The 18481-nt window shown below is 35.5% G+C and overlaps 1 protein-coding gene across 4 annotated transcripts; it reads right to left on the bottom strand.

Annotated features, from left to right (window-relative positions):
* Positions 1–1478: 1478 nt before the first annotated feature.
* LOC149805646 (TNF receptor-associated factor 3-like) lies at positions 1479–17990 on the bottom strand. Of its 4 annotated transcripts, XM_089950297.1 has the most exons (5): positions 17946–17990; positions 11169–11789; positions 9786–9927; positions 3731–3928; positions 1479–2993 (listed from the first exon to the last, which is right to left on the bottom strand). In XM_089950297.1, the coding sequence occupies exon 5, from the start codon at positions 2938–2940 to the stop codon at positions 1933–1935; it is 1008 nt and encodes a 335-aa protein (XP_089806423.1). In that variant the 5' UTR covers positions 2941–2993; positions 3731–3928; positions 9786–9927; positions 11169–11789; positions 17946–17990; the 3' UTR covers positions 1479–1932. The 4 variants fall into 4 exon arrangements, with proteins under 4 accessions (XP_089806423.1, XP_089806421.1, XP_089806424.1 ...); XM_089950295.1 differs by having other exon boundaries at positions 9786–11789; XM_089950298.1 differs by lacking the exon at positions 11169–11789 and having other exon boundaries at positions 17946–17969.
* Between the last annotated feature and the right edge of the window lie 491 nt (positions 17991–18481).

The following is an 18481-nucleotide window of genomic DNA, read 5'->3' as shown; positions in this document are numbered from 1 at the left end:
CTCAGTAATTCAAGAAACAAACCATGCAGCAAATTGAAAAATTCTTATCAACATCACCTCTTCCTGTCAATCACACCTTCTCTAAGAAGCAAACCAAAACTATCGATTGATACATTATTGTCAAAACCACTACATTGTATCATGCTTGATTATTTAATTGCTGTTTCAGTGTGTAATATCTGTATCAATTAGAATATTGAGCGCGTATCAGTACGTTTGTGTTATGATCACCGAGGAAAAAGTAAATGGAAGAAAGAATGAAGCAGATAAAAGTAAATTATTTATAATGTAGATATTACATGTAGATAAATCCAATAAACACATGTAATAAAACAATGGTATATGTTATTGATTTATCAATCACAGTTTATGTTATTGTTTTGAGATATATATTAACAGTATCACACCATAAATATTTAAAATAATTTATTCATTTTAGGTGCACACAGCAAAATGTGAAACTCTTTATAGCACTAAGTTACTACAATTACAGAATCTTAAGAGAGGTGGTCTCTCAATAGAAGACTAAAATTGATCAATGTGTGCATTGGGAATCTGCTTTTGAATGACACTAGGATCGTATTGGTTGTGTTAGTTACATGAGATGAATTATTAAGTAATTTGAAATAACTAGTCGACAGTACAAAGTTTGCATGCTCGGTAACCAGGCTTGGTCAGCACCTTACTGTCCGAAGCTATTGCTGACACCTATCGGCTATGAGGAGGTAACAAAGTAAGCACTATCTACAAGAAAGGTCTATAATGGTCATGAGCGTTTGTATGTAAACGTTGCCGACAGAAAGGGCATGGAGATAAATAAACAGAGACAAGAACATGGCAAGAACAGTAATGCTACTTAAACTTCGCACCATCAAACGTGCACAACTTCTTGAATATCATGATTTTCAACATGGACGAAGTATGAGTTCGTAGGTCGTCATATTCATAGAATATCCCACAACACAATATTGGAAATTAATAACAACATGAATACCTTAAAGATTATGTTATAATCCCGCGCTGTGGATAATAGTCTTCCAAATAGAGAAATGAAATTTGTTTCATTAACCACTTTCCTCTTTCTGTTACAGTGACCCCGACCTTTGACCTATTCACCCCTAAATAGACAGGGTTCTTCTTTTCCCCAGGTGCAAATCATTCAAAAGGTTTTATGACTATAAATCAGTACTGTCCAACCCGCGGCCTGTCCTTGCTTTTAAGTTTACTGCTGCGGCCCTTGGCTTCAAGAAAAACATTTTCCAGTGGCCCATGGTATCAAAAAGGTTGGACAGCACTGCTGTAAATTGTGGATAACTTTAGTTATTGTGCGGAAAAGAACTTAATAACAGACAAACGGAAAGCCAACATCGAATAATATTAAACTTCGCCTTATAGCAGGCATATATGAGCGATTACCTTACATCATATGTCTTTGACACAAATAATTTTTAAAAATATCCGACAAAGTAGACAACGGCTTCTTCCATGGCAATATCTTTATTCTGAATGGTGTAAGAAATACAATGAATAAAAAGCTTTATCATGGTCACACAAGTTTTTGAAAATTCTTTCATCAAAAACTGACGAAATATTTAGCGAGAAACTGTGGATAGTGAAAATTGTATCCATCTCCCAACGTCATCCCTTCCCCTTCCCACGTTTAGCTTGGTGCCCAATTGCTGAAAATGCATTTTTAAAATTTAAATATATTAACTATCTTTTTGTATTACTCATGAATTTATGCTAGAAATGACGACAATCTCAAAACTTTGATGATTTGTTCTTAGCGGAGTATCGGAAAACTAAAAGTTCAGTATAGAAAGAAATATCTCTGTATGAATTCATGATACTTTAGTTACATGACACGTTCTGATGCCTTAAACATTGAACCAAGAAATCAATGAAGTTCTAATAGTCTATGACATATGTGGTTCATGTGATGACAGAGAGTTTTAAAACTAAGATGTCCTCCCAGACCATCTGCTCCAGTTCAGTGTGCGGAACAGCCTTAAGAAAGCCATAACCTATGTTTTTCTTTGTTGTTGGTTTTTGAAAAGACAGGCTGGTTGGATCCGATCTAAAACTGTCTATCTCTAAATATGTATGCGTTAATTGGTTGAAAATCTGAAGCGTAACGATCCCTTCAAATGGCCAGGGCAAGGAAGCATCATCATCTCCTCTCATTATCACAAAGAACACCGTCATGCATCTTTCGGTGCCAGTTCCATCTCCATTCAGGTAGATCCTGGAGCACATTTTGTATCCGTTGGAAGTAAAGAACGGATTGCTATTAATGACATAACGATTATCAGCCATGGCCCTTTGTCTCTCCTCTTCATATCTGCGGATGGTAATAGTGTTTGCGCTGACTTCCACGCTCTGCTCCGCAATTGACGATCCATGGCTGTCGTGTGCCAAACGGGAGGCTAGGGGAGTGGCAATAGTGGCTGTTGATCTCATTTCTCTCATTGCAACCTCCATCTCTTCCAGGCGAGCCATTAAAACAGCTTCTCTGTCGTGGCCCTGTTCCACATGTTTTGTCAAAAATTGGATACTGTTTCCATATCTTACAATGTTTTGCCTAAGTTCTTGAATCTCCTCCGTATGAAGTCTCTTGTTTTCTTGTTCGTTTAGAATTGTCCTCTTCATTTCATCTATGTTATTCTGAAGCACGTCGATAACTGCAGGAACGGATCTGTTTCTCATTTCTAACTGCTGCATTCTATATCGTAGATCGGATGAAAGCTCTTGCAATCTATTGCTTGTTTTCAATGTTTTCAAATCGGAATTGAACATGAATATCACAAGCAATTCAAAATGAACTATATGGTCATTAGTTTCGTGCCACGTAACTTCTTCCAATGATCCTGTAAAAGTACAATTGATACAGTGAAACCTGCATTGTCGATGGGTTCTGAAATCCATTTTCTTCGTTTTCATTCAGTTCCTCCTGGTCGTTTGGTCAAAAGCTTGTTAGAGCGTCTATTCAGTATCTATAATAATAACAATAATAATAATAATAACAACAACAATAATAAACAGAGCACCTGCGATTGTTGCCATCACTAATCCGTAAGGCCTCCACTAATATTCCATCTTCCTTCCTGTACTCACCCCCACCCCTTTGCACCCCCCCCCCAGACAGTGGCCTGGATTTCATAATGCCAAATCAGCTAAATATAATATACGTCATTCCTATTATGACCGCATGTACGATGTTTGGTCAGAAAACATCGTACGGTGTAAATGAAATTGCAATTTCGCATATTTAAATTTTGACCCCCCACCCCCAAGTACTAGAGGCAAAAACAACATCCCTCTAGCGGCAACCATATTGGCAGCATAAAACTACAAAATTTCGTGACTCTATTAAACAGCGCTTTTAGGGGAGATGTAGTAACATATTGGCGGGCGAACAGGTATAATGACAGTATAAAAACATAATCGATACTTTGCAAAAAAGCTTAGTGAAAATAATTACTGCTTCACGCATGAAAAAATATCAACAGATAGGGTTTTTACTATGCCTCAGTAAATAGTATATACAACAAAAATATGTTTCTTTGATTATGTTTTATGTCATAAAATACTTTACATTAAACTGTATTATTTAATTAGCAATGAATGATCGTGCTTTCTATACGCCACATATGTTCTAAGATATTTAATCTTAATATACAAGTATGAATTATATGCTGAAGTATTATTAAGAAAAGAAATGCATATTTACCTGTTACATGATATTGTAAAATCCTCATGAAGTCTATGCTCCCTCGTAATGTATAACAATCTCGAATCTTGTCAAGATAAGTTTCGTTTAGCAGAAATGACCGAATAATAACTTAGTTTGGATCAGCTTTCCCTCATGCACCGTCATACACAAGGACTTCAACGCTGTTAGGCCCCCAGTTAAGCGACCAGAAGTGCGCTCTCAGAGCGACAAGCACACAGCATTGTGTATCCCACCTAGCCAATCAATTCACTTAGTACATGGAAGACCAATCCAAAGCCAGGTTACAAAAATTATGCCGTGGTTTCGTCAGTCACCGTATTTGTGACAGCATGCTATCACTTGAAGACCATTTTGAAACATTTGGTAAAGTACTACGCGCCAGTTAATATAAAGGCTGGTAATATAATCGATAACGTGAAAAGGTACCGTATATATACATATTGCATAAATGTTTCCTACTCGATATGTCACAATATTAAGAATATTTTAAAGAGAAGAAAACTCATTTTTCAGTCACTATAATGTATGGGGACAAAGTTAAAAACTTCTCATATACCAGTTCATACTAGCGATCACTTTATGCAGCAACACTTCCCCCACCCCTGAAGAGTAACCCAGCATGGCAATCATATGCTGCCCGAAGATAATCTTTCATATCTTTATATATCCTTTGGGTCGAACTGTCAACACAAATAATGACTAAATCTTTTCCGAAAAATCGGGTTCTAGCAGCTGTCTTATGTCTACAATTCACCGATGTGAATATGGAAAATCAAAAGTTTGTCTAATGTTGTATTTAAGGTATAGCAAAAACCATTATATTGTTACTATTATCATCATCATCATCATCATTATTATTATTATTATTATTATTATTATTATTATTATTATTTATAAGTTGCTTATTGTAATATTCATTGTAAATCTTTGGAACTGAATTATAAGACGAATGTACATTTACAGAATAAAAATTCTTTCATATTCGAGAAAAAAACGCTGCACCCCTCGGAAAAATTCCGTGATTTTAATTTACACTAAAAAAAATGGTTTCCCCGTGTTAGAACACAAAATATTTCCTAATTTAATTGACATTATGTTACAGAAATTATACAAAGACTCAAGGGCCTGGAGTCATAAAAAGACAATAAGTACACATATCCATCTTTTTACCACGCACATTTTTATAAAATACATAATGATTAAACGATAATGTGCTGACTGAAATTCGGGCGGTGGGGTGGGGTGGGGGAGTCCAGCGGGTAGCATACCTCATTCATAACCGGGACATTTCGTACCCAGCATCTATATGCATGTTATTGTATTCCCCGTTAACATTACTTCAATTTAGTAGAAAAGAATTACCAATGTTTATTATTATTATTATTATTATTAAAAAGAACACAATTTTAAAAATCGTTCAAAGAAAAATATAATCAAAAATATATATAATGAGTATAAAATAGATCTTAAAATAGCAGTTTGTGTACACAAGAATCAATCTGATTAAAATCAGATCTCCGTTGTCCTACTGAAAGATCTGACGACGACCGCTTAGGGGTCATGTTCTGGTAACCTTTTGAATTAGCCAATGGAAATACAGCTTTTAAAAATCTCAAAGTGAATCAAAACGTTCGGTACACATTTATGCTCTTCATCCACTCTGTTCTGTCCCCCAAACACGAAGATATAAGACTTCATCTGACTGGTTGATAAAATTAGCGATTATGATAATACCATAGGTTATCAGAACATGACTCCTACGCGGTTGCTGTCAGATCTTCGTGTATAACAGTGGAGACCTGATTTTAATCAGATTGCATAAGTATTATAGTGCATTTAATCACAAGAATAAGTTTACCAATATTGTTAAAGAGATGATTGAATAGAACAGAACATCTGTATGTATAGGTTGTTAGGCAGCATGAAAAGTATTTACAAAACGATCAGTCAGATTAATTACTGCTTCATTATATTGATCAAAAGTTAATTTGCTTTATTGGTTTTCCCTACGTACGGTATTCTACAGTTTAAATTATGGTAGTGGCCCGCCATTTTGTTATCAGTCTGAAATTGAGCTACATTCTGTTCTTCGATATAAGATAGTGATTCGTGACTACACGAGAGGGGCACTGCTAAACATTCCTATTAGGTTAAATTTCACATTTTCCAGTGTATTAATGAATATTTCTAAACATGTAGTAAATGTTTGTAAATAATATTTGGAGAGGAGACAACACTTTTACAGTCCCAGGACGTACATTTATAAAGACTTCATAACTCTATACAACGTTAAATCAAAAGCTAGTTCAAAAGCAATTTGACATGTTTTTAGTATACTACTAACTGTATCGTTTAAATATTTTGTGTTGTCACTTTTTGTTCTTATTTCACACATACGATGCATGCTGAAGAGTCTTTTCTAAAATATTACCCCCGACAGCCCCATGTCAGCTAATATATTCTCATTGGCTATTTGCTGCATGGTTTTTCCGAGTGGCATATTGGAATTTGAATAGAAGGGGGCAGCATGTGGTAGCCTAGCGGATGAGATCTCAGTGTCTCTCTATGCAGGGCCGGATTAAGGTCTTTCAGAGCCCTGGGCACAGCCAACATAACGGCCTTCTCCACAGATATGGTCAAAGTACTGTTGACAAAACTGCATGTGAAATCAGACGATAATATACAGGAACCCTTGAGCCTCGGGGGCCCTGCCTGTAAAATCAGACGATACTATACGGGGCCCCTTAAGACTCGGGGACCCTGGGCACGTTGACCACTCAACCCTATGGATAGTCTGGCCCTATCTCTATGTCATCTCTCACCAAATCTGTCAGTTGAAGAACAATGTTTCTTTGAAAGCGATATATTTATATTAAAATTAGGTCATCTAAGGTATGGAGGACCGGTGTTGTATCCCTGAATACTCGTTTTGATTTTGATTAAGCCCAAAGATAATAAAAGCCGCCATTTCTTCCTTGCGCAAAACATACGACAGGTAGGTGCCTGCCTTAAAGTTACGTAAGTTTGTAAGTTAATGCGTAGTTTATGGAACTTTAGTGAAACAGGAAAAATTTGCTTACGCAAGATCGTTTAAGTAACTTATGTCAGCTATATATAACGTACAGAAAATGCACTTTGATTCAAACAAGAACTCCTAGGTAACCCGATTTCTACTCCTAACATCCACGCCCTATTTTTTAACTATATTTTTTATATATCGTATCAGTGTTGCTTTTGGTAATAACATGAAAAAGAATTACTTCCAACGACGCTTTCAATAATGGTAATAAAAAAGTGAAATATCAGTTGTCGTAGGTCAGAAAAGGTGAATAAGTTATAATGTTTAATAAAGTTAAATATATTTATATTTATATTTCTTCTCTCTGTTAGTGTTAATAACAATTTTGAAAAGTTCAATTCTTCATTATACATTTGAGCAAATAAACCAATTAACATTAACCGATATACAATTACTAAAGAACGGTATTTATAAAGGAATCTGTTCAGTAGACGATTCCAACGGTTTACTTGACTGTTACGTTTTATGACGACTAAACTGTCCATGCAATGTTCCACGTAACTAAGTTTATCAAAAAGGATATTAACACTGGGGTTGGCAAACGACACACAGTCAAACCTTAGATATAAAGCAAGTGATCCTAAAAGGTTCAAGATCATTTCTGTTCGACCATCATCACGTGACTAATCCATAAGTCGCCTCTTACAACACACGGGAGGAAGTATGGTGTATATTCTACGCCACTGAGCTACAAGGGCCATGTAGGTGTGCTGCAGAAACAGTCATCTAGAAAGTTCCACGAAATTGGCTCCATTATTTGTATCAGCTGAATTGTTTTACCCTCAGCGTGCTTGCAAAGCTATATCATTTGGAACAGTGGAAATAGGACAAAAGTGCAGTAAAAATCGGAACTTGCTTCAAATAACATTTCAGCAGGAATCTTTTCCTGGGAATTATAACAGCCCTTCTGATGTCTTCTTATGTATCGAGGTAAACCAATTACAAAAGAAAAACGACAATGTGCATTTCAAAAAGTATTGCTTTGACACTTGAGCAAGATTGTAACAGAGGAGCCCGTACACGAGCAGAGCTAGCATGCTCGTGTCAACTCAACTGCACACTGTGAGCACAATAAAGGCTAGACTCGGGTAACAAATGGGCGGAGCAAATCCCCTGCTGACCCTTCCTAAAGCTTCTCGGAGTGACCACTAGGTGACCCCCATATAGGACCCAAACACTCCCTTTCAGTCCAATATAGTCGGACATTGCGTCACAGGCGATCCTAGTGGCAAAGCATTATTTGTTTCCTTATTTTTTTTTATTGTTGATATTTTGTAAAATAAAATGTCGTTTCTTTGTAACCACATATCTAAATGAGAATAATCCATGTTTTTGAAATTTATAAAATTCAAAGCACAAAATTAGGCGTATGTATGTACAGTTGTACTGACAACTTAGATATGCATTTCTAACAGTCTATCTCTCTACTGAAACACTTCCGAGGTCCCTTTCCTGAACCTAAACATTGATACATACGTCGATCATACCCTCTGCCATGTGGTTAAATAACACACATTCATTTCACAGAATATTTTCTGCTGGATTGTTAATTTTACATGTTACTAATGTTTCATTTGTAAATGAAAAAATTCAGTCATTAGAAAAGTCGATATATTCATAGTTTTACTAAATCTATTAACATCACTTATGACCACCTACTTTCCTCGTACAGCAGTAAGTGTGGGTCTCTGTTGATCGCATTATCGTTTAATGCTCGACACAATGGATCATGCTATACCGTTGTAAAATCGGGGCCTATATCAATAATTTCGACACAAGGTATCATGCTCTGTCGTTGTAGAATCGGGACCTACATCAATAAGTTAGACACAATGTATCATGCTCTACCATTGTAGAATCGGGGCCTAGATCAATACGTTCGACATGATGACTCATGCTCAATCGTTGTAGAATCGGGGCCTACATCAATAAGTTCGACACAATGTATCATGCTCTATCGTTGTAGAATCGGGGCCTACATCAATAAGTTCGACACAATGTATCATGCTCTATCGTTGTAGAATCGGGGCCTAAATCAATAAGTTCGACACAATGTATCATGCTCTACCGTTGTAGAATCGGGGCCTACATCAATAAGTTCGACACAATGTATCATGCTCTATCGTTGTAGAATCGGGGCCTAAATCAATAAGTTCGACACAATGTATCATGCTCTACCGTTGTAGAATCGGGGCCTAAATCAATAAGTTCTACACAATGTATCATGCTCTACCGTTGTAGAATCCATGCCTGCATCATCATATACATGCATAACCATTTGAGGACAGAGGCTGAAAGTCCCAAATGATCACTGTTCCATATTCTTGGTATGCAATAATATACATATATTTGATTTTGTGACGCCATCTCTGAAGGAGCCTTTTTCCATTTCAATATAGAATGTACACAGCGTATGTCTTCCAATGATTCAAGTAACTGTGTGTGTTTAGGAACTTAGACGTTACGGCAGAGTGATATGTGTAAAAACTAGGTTCCAAAAGGAACATGTATGAAATCGGATTCCGTGTCATAAAACGGTGATTCAAATTACCAGCTAAAAATCAAAATTACATACAGTTATTTTAGCGTTATTAAATCCTGATTAATACGAACAAAGTTTAAAAATATCAATGGGTACCGTTAAGAAAACCTCTCTTCCGTACTTTCAGTTGTCATGCAGCATTTTAAGCTAGTATAACACCGATATAATGTACACTGGTCTGTACCAAATCTATATCGTTCTGACTGATGAGACATACCTATTATCAGATTTGAAACTGATTGTTGACTGTGCAAAACAGAATGTATACCTGCATTCCGGATTATATCTATTAAAGGATTTATCGCCACATCAGGACAATCATGGCTATGCAAGGTAAAGGCTGTTTATGAATCCCCAAAATGTCATACAAAATGCAAAGACAATAACAAGAAAGATAATCTGCTTAATATACAAAGTTGATAAAACCATACCCTTCTAAGAGGTCCCAGATAGTCTGAGCTGGAATACCATCTGGGGATGCATTCTTCGGCAAAAAAGATGGCCTCCATTATTAGATACGCAGGATGGTGCATCAGGGCTTTTGTTCATCGGAATGCCCTCAGGATTTGTGGGCTAAAAAGAAATAGTACCTATACAAACAAACTTTTCAAACGTAGTTTCACTCTTTGAATAAAATTTGAGACTGAGGCTCTTCTCACCTTCAAAATCTACATAATTCGGAAAGGTAAAAATAAGACAAAGGTGTAGCTAATGTACGGGAATTGTTACAGATAACACCAAAGCTGGAATCTTTTCTTGGCAATTATAATTTCCCGTCTGACGTTTTCTAACGTATCGACGTAAATCAAGGACAAAACAAACGCGAAAATGTATATTTCGAAAAAATATTGCTTTGACACTTGAGCAAGGTTGTAACAGAGGAGCCCGTACACGAGCAGAGCTAGCATGCTCGTGTCAACCCAACTGCACACTGTGAGCACAAAGAGGCTAGACTCGGGTAACAAATGGGCGGAGCAAATCCCCTGCTGACCCTTCCTAAAGCGTCTCGGAGTGACCACTAGGTGACCTCCATATAGGACCCAAACACTCCCTTTCAGTCCAATATAGTCGGACATTGCGTCACAGGCGATCCTAGTGGCAAAGCATTATTTGTTTCCCTATTTTTTTTTAAACGAATGATTGTTGATATTTTGGGAAATAAAATGTCGTTTCTTTGTAACCACAAACCTAAATGAAAATAATCCATGTTTTTGAAATTTATGAAATTCAAAGCACAAAATTAGGCGTATGTATGTACAGTTGTATTGACAACTTAGATATGCATTTCTAACAGTGCATCTCTCTACTGAAACTGGCAAAGCATTATAAACAAACGATTAAAGACATTTTCGAAAGAAAACAAAAATGTGCTTTATGTAACCTCAAATCTGCATGGTAATAACCCATGTTATTAAACTTTGCGAAATACTTTTTACAGACAATTCGTTTCTATAAAGACTATTTACTGTAACTCAAAAGCAGAAAATTAAAAATATGTATGTGAGATCGTATTTCCAGAGAGAAACTCATTTCAGCTTGATACTGTCGTCGAGAAATGAAATAACAGTCGAATCCACTGATGTAGCATTTACGTAATTTGATTCCGAAGCCCCAGAAAATAATATATTTATTAATTTATCTGACAATACTTATGATGATCACGCCATCGATCATTTTGTTAAATAGCACACATGCAGAGCTAGCATTATATATATATAATCCCTTGCAATGTCATACATTTTCTTTCTGAAGAGGGCAGTGTTTAGCAAACAGTAAATTTCATAGAATCAGTATGTTGAGATTGTGAATTTTACCAATATTTACTGGGCTGCCAATCAACATTTTTATGAACTGCTTTATTCTTCATAAATAACCAACAGCACGATCATCAGCTATTTTCTGGTGTGGATGATTACACGGCACAACATAATAAAGTCTCCCTTGATGGAAGATCAATAGACAAGTTATCACAAAATAAATTTCAATGCAGGAAACATACACTAATTTTGGAGCTTTAAGGGCTATACAATCGTGGTAGGATTCGTCTAAAAAATACAAGTTATGTTTACTTTTTTCATTTCAATTGATCTATAAGCTTCTATATTCGAATGTCATTTTTGTGAAAGATTTTCTTATGCTAATAAAGCTGGAATTATTAATTGACTTTAAATGTTTGATAGCAGTTTCGTCATGATCTTATCTGGATTCGATGAAGCACTGGAATGAGATGTTTGTTTTATAGGTTTTTCAAGGGTTCGACATTCTAATTTCTGATGACCTGTAAAAGCAAGTTACTTCCCTCAAAAATACGCTTAAATTCAACATTTTATGAATTAGATCTGAGCATATATTTAAGTTCTGGCCAATCAAATTACAACATTCTTGTCAATTTTCATCATGAAATCTCATCCATGGATGTTGTATAGCCTGCATGCCTGAAAGAATAAAAAATATAGATACATTAAAAACTTACATATAATGCATATTTGTTTCATGAAGTCTCCTTATAACGAAAACCTATATTGTCAAATACATAATTTATTTTGAATACACATAGATAGATGGATAGATAGATAGATAGAGAGATAGATAGACGTGATCTCAAATGGGTAACGATTTAATATTGAATTTATAAAACGAGTTGAATATTGTCCAGCTTTTGGGAGCCTTGTAAGGCTTTACAACATCCATGGATGAGATTTCATGATGAAAATTGACAAGAATGTTGTAATTTGATTGGTCAGAGCTGACATTATTTAACGAGTTTCATAAATTTAATACAAAATCATTACCCATTTGAGATTCTTTTAATCACATAGTTTTATTTCAGTAGAAATTACTTAGATAGAAAAAAGAATGAATAATTTCGTTTATTCTGACGCTGTACTACTCATTTTGTTGTGCGTTCAACAAACAAAGTTGAAATAGTAAAAGTATATTATATAATTTTGCTAACAATAAATCAAAGATTATGAGTCCATCCAAATAAACAGAACATTTTACGAAGTCAAAACATTTGCCAACACAAAATCTCCAATGCGTGTGATGTCACTTTGTTTGATTCGGTGCACGGTACCGGCTTGAGCTGGCCTAAACATCACAGTACATGTGTTTGCGTTGACATTTCACATCACAACCAAACATTACATTGTTGCGATATTTTTGTGAAAAGATTACTGGATGCAGAAATACACATGTTTACTGTACTGTATTTGTGACCGGATATTTGCAATATTTGATTTGGAAAATTAGATTATACAGATGACGTAAGCAAATCTCTTTTTGAGTCGGACTTGCATCAAGTATTTGCCGCGCAAATATGCTGTGGTTGGATAAAGTTCCGTTAGTTAGGGAGACCGGATTATGTCTACATTCTTCTGTGAACAAAGGTGAGTTTATTTACTTAAGTAAGTTAGCATTTAAACCAAGCTTGCATATAGGGTGGATTCCATGCTACAGATATACCACCCCTCCATCCCCACTCCCACCCTCGCTATCATCTGAGTAATACCTGTAGTTTTATTTGTTGTTATTATTCTTGTATTGGGATGTTGCCATTTCTCATGTGTTGCCATTTCTCATGTTACGATATGTTATACATGACATAAGAAACCTCTAGTTGGATAAATTAGCAATATTTAAACAGACGAGACCATATTTCCCCTTTTCTCTTTCGCGAGTCGAATTAAAAATAGCGGCCGAAAACTTCAATGAAAACAAAATATTCCAGAATGCGGGGTTGAAGAGGTTTTCCACGATCGCAGCCAATGAGCAAAGAGAATACGGCACAATAATAATTTCATGGGTTTATTTGGACCAATCAGAATCACACAAAGTGAGATGTTCACATGTTATAATATCAAAAATGTGAAACTGCATATATATATATATATATATATATATATATATATATATATATATATATATATATATATATTGATCAGTATGTTTGAAATTGATGATCTTTGTTAGAGGAAATCTGCTAAGATATTGGCAAGATATACCGACATGTTCAGGTTCTATCAAAATCGATTAAAACTGATTTCAGTATTTTGATAACAAGCTTTTGCGACGGTCGTGTGACTTGCAAAGAGAGCCAACTCGCTATCACACACGCTAGACAAGCCTCAATGCGAGTACCACTAAAATGATAGATTGTTAGATCCAAAACTGACATGTGCATATATGAGAATTGGGGTCTTCTCTTACCCGGACGCAAATCTTTTTTCACTACAACATTAATTCCAAAATTCTTTTGGTTCCTTTCCTTAGAAATCGAACCATTCTTCAACATTCTTAACAATGATTGGAAGATGTCACTTGTGGTGCACGTAAACTAGTTCAAATCGTCCCGATCTTCCCAGCACGAAGGATACCTCATCGCCATTGTAAATTACATCCAAAAGATTAATGAAAATATTGACTACCGTGGCTATGTTGTTTTCATTTTTATACTGTGCATTAAATACCTGTTGGGGATTTTATTTTTTACCAGATCTACCTTTGCTCATAGTAAACTGTGCTCAGGTTTCTTTTGAAAAAATGCGTCCAAAGTATACGGTGTGCTTTATTGGCATCAGAATAATCAAATTAGCCTATAGTACAACTACCGATATAGAAGTATTCCCATCTCAATAACACACGGTAGGGGGCAAATATTCTCAATTTTGGTGTTGGAAGCTACGTGTGGTGGATAATTTGCGAGATTTCTGACAATTTGTACCGTCCGTTGAAACTGATAATTGTTTCTTTAAAGCATTGTGAGAAAGAAGAATAAATGAAAACAGCTAGATGCCGTTCTTATATACAAGTGTTAAAATCGAGAACTTCAATTTTTAAAAAATGGTTTTGCAAAATTCCTAAAATTAGTTAGGAATGCTGTCGTCGCTTTATAATGAATTTATTAAATGTAGTCGTAAAGGAAATCTAATATTTCATGTCATGCAATGACAACACAAAGAATTTTGTATTTGGCGTTGGACTGGTTTACTCAAGCAGCCCAGTAAATATTGGTAACTTGCCAATTCTTCATCGTATTTCCTCCAAACACAAACTTTCCGTCTTTGCATAAAACACTTTTAGTTTCAACAATAACATTTCACCTGTCCAGTTATGTCTCTCTTTACGGCATACATTATTAGACGAACACTTCTTCTCAGAAATCATAGTTTGCTTTCCTACAACCCATCTCCTGAATCATAATATCATTATGTTTCGGTCGAAATTGCTTTCACAAACATGATCACTGACAGGCTCATTAAAACCTATGCTTAGGTTCGTCAAAGATTGTCTTCAATCGTCAACAATTGCGATAGACAACATGTACATTCAAGTTCTTTCAGATATTTTTCTACCACTAACATGTTTATGGACAAACTGAATTAACGTCTTCTTCTGACCGATAGTCAATTCCTTACCGAGCTGGCATTATCATGGCTATATAAATAGCACTCGCTTCCAAATGCACGATTACAGACTACTCGAAGATATTGATTAATTCAAGTATTACGTACGTAACGTCTTTGAAGTAGCTTTATCCATCTACTTTAGGTTATAATTTTAACGAAAACCAAACTTACAACGAAGGAAACGTAATGCTTAAGACTACAAAGGTGACGAACTCCGTGTGAAACTGCTTGTGATGGAACAGATTGCCATTGCACGTGTAGCATTTACTGAGCTAAGAAAAGACTGAAATATTGAACAATTTTGATTAAATATATTATTTTATGTATTTCCGTGGCGATTTTTAGGAGATAAAACGGGACTTCCCATTTAGGAGAAGCAGCGATAACACATTTCAAGATGGCCCATGTGGTTACACTAATAGAGGTCAAATCAGCGCCATTTTTGTTGGAACCAAGTTGATGTCATAAGAAGACTTCCAGTGAAACTATCATGTCGATATGACTGTTTGAACAGAAGTATTGTTAACAAGTTATTAAGATAGCAGTCGTAATAATCATAATGGGTTGCAAATGGGTGCCATTGTTATTAAGAAATAATTAGATATCTTATAAGTAGTCTTTTAATAAAGCCCGATTCTTTTTTATCATCGCAGGGCAACAAAAAAAGTTCCAAAATGGCTGTTATAGCGGCCATTTTTGATGCCTGATCGGTACAATTTTTATTCAGAACCAACTAGATGCAATAAAAAGTCTTTTGGTGAAACACTTTGTCAGTATGACTTTCCGTTCAGAAGAGCTATGGATAAGACTAGTTTCGCCATGATGGTCATATTGGACATCAGGTCGGCCCAGGTCTCGTGTATGACCAACAAGACATCATTCGACGTCTTTTAGGAAAAAAAAAACATTTTCATATGACCATCAATTCCAGATGAGTATCAGCAACACGATTTTCCGATCAGTACCATTTTCAATGAGGAGGAATCAGAAGACTGGATGAAGACGTGTGTAAAGCTTCATTGAATCAGAAGTTTGGATGAAGACGTGTGTAAAGCTTCATCAAAATCCTCCAGGTACTTTAGAAGGAGTATCAATAACAAATTTGTGCCAACGATCGGACAGTCGAAAGACGACGGACAACATGCCATGCCATAAGATCTTCTGATCTACAGCCATTAGCGCTACGAATAAAAACACAGTAGCTCCCTCTAGTTCAGGAAAATGTTCATGTTGTGAAGTTTACATGGGGAAATACTACGCTCGGAAATCAATATCAACCTCCTTCTCCTCCACTCATCCTCTTCCCTAGCCATATACCCTAAAAGAAATGGTCAGTGCCTAAGGATATATATATATATATATATATATATATATATATATATATATATATATATATATATATATATATATAACGACATGTACAAACTGCTGCTGCATAACGTAACTGCGAACAACATAGATCTAGATAAAAGTTTCTTTTAATTTCATGCGATCATTGTAGAGATTAATCTATCAGAAAACCACGTGACCGCAGACCTTTGCCTACTCAGTTCCTAGGTGGAGATATTTTTCACTGATAATACGGTAGACTTCATCCTCAATCTAAGATGGACAATTAAGAGTAGAAATTAGAGTTACAATTCTTTTTTTTTTATACAAAATTTGTGTTGTTAGACATAAAATGAAAGTTAGCTTAAAAATAAATAGCATTTAGTTAAATGAAACATACTAAAATATCTGTATGATGTTTACTCGAAAGGCAACACTCTCAGTTTCTAATTCTTTCCAATAAAAAAAAGCGGGGAAGGTATTTGATAAGTATTTATGTAACACAGATATAGACAATACAGTCCAATAAGTATTTGTTGTTTTCTTTTCTAATAACTCCGTAGGATACATCGGGCAATATTTCAACAGCTAAACAGGACGACATAAAAAATATAACTGTGATACCCATACTTCGTCATAAGACAATTCTTGACTTGTGCCAATCACTGACCAATCAGACGTCAGAATGTAATAGCAGACTTAATGCATGCAATGGGTGTGTGCATATATATATATATATATATATATATATATATATATATATATATATATATATATATATATTGGAGACAGGCACACTGAACCCAAAACAAATATATGTCATTATAATAACAATACTTTTCATATGTCGTTTTTATGTTGTTATCGTGTCCTTATTTGTGTTTGCTACGCGAGGGGGATATAATCACTCTTTAAAAAGAAGGGCATGATTGAAATATATATCCATCGTCAGAGAAGAAAGGAAAGTATATCAGTCATAAAAGGAGGAAGGAACATGTATGCATCATAAGAGGAGGAAGGAAAATACATGCATCATAACAGGAAGGGTCAAAATACGTACATCATAAGATGGAGGTGGAAAATATATCAATTCCAAGAGAAGGAATGAAAACACATGCATAATAAGAGAAGGGAGGAAATTATATGCATCAAAAGAGCTAGCCGGAAGATCGTAAAGGAAGAATTGGTGGGAAGGGGTGGGGGATTGGATACATCAGTGATGAACAGTAGGGGTGGATGGAATAGAAGAGAAAAAACATCACGGGACAATATTATTGAGAAAACTGAGAAACTATGACCTATTAAACTGTTAGTTTGAATTGGTCAGAGCAAACTTATTTATTTTAGTATCCCGAACTAGTTCCAATGGGTATGAAGTCATTATGTATAAAGTCAAATGCCCTACGATTTCTACTGCAGGAGAAACATCATTGCACAGTAATTGGCACTAAGAACACTACTAAGTGTTCAGCAATTGTGACCCCAATCACTAACTGAGGTAAATTTAAACAAAACAGTAATCCACCCTATTCTGGATAAAACATAACTGCATGTTAATAGCACTATTTTTTCTGCTTACCTGTTCATTCTGTCCCCTCACCCATGGTTCTCTCTTCCGAATAAATATACAATTATTACTCTGGAGTGTAATAAAGTCTATATGAGACATTTTATCAACTGATATTGGTATATTGGTATACACCTGTATCCATATCAAATATGACGCCTAAAAATATCCGCACAGCAATTAAGGTCCGTAATTATTTTGTTCCTATCAAACCAGGCACCATCTTAACTATTAGGAACTGGAATGTTAAATGTTAAAATAAAGCGAAATATTAAAGATTTGCTTACACGCTATGATAAACTTCATTTCCCTTTGTTTCTTGACTACCTATATATAACTCACTAACTGGCAATTCCCCACAAAACCAATCTATTTTAGATCACACTATAAATAGTAACTGGGTTATTTTGAAAGTTCCTTATTGTCGTTCGATCAAAAGATGGCCTCTTTTTGAGGCGGCGTTACTTAAGCAAGTTATGTGTTGAATGAGTCAATGAAATTTTGCTTTGTTTTAATATGCTGTGATCTGTGATTAGTCTGTTACAAATTTGATAATACAGTAATGGTGGAAGGCAGACAGATGCAATTACTATAAACCATTGTTTGTTTATATTATTTTTTTTATAGGTTTACCGCCATTTTTCAGCACATGACAGGATATACATGGCGTCCAATACATTTTGGTGGAGGAAGAAGCCCCAGAAGAACCATCGGCCCATGGAAAAGTACTGGCAAGCTTTTTCACTTATTCACAATGACCGAACCGAGACTAGAACCCACGAGGACAGAAGTGAAATGTCAGTGATCTGTAAAGACGAGCACC

The sequence above is a fragment of the Sinohyriopsis cumingii genome, chromosome 2 (genome assembly GCF_028554795.1).
Source record: "Sinohyriopsis cumingii isolate HCF-2022 chromosome 2, ASM2855479v2, whole genome shotgun sequence".
Lineage (NCBI taxonomy): Eukaryota > Metazoa > Mollusca > Bivalvia > Unionida > Unionidae > Sinohyriopsis > Sinohyriopsis cumingii.
The sequence above is the reverse complement of the archived record's forward strand: the minus strand, read 5'-3'. Positions and strand labels throughout refer to the sequence as shown.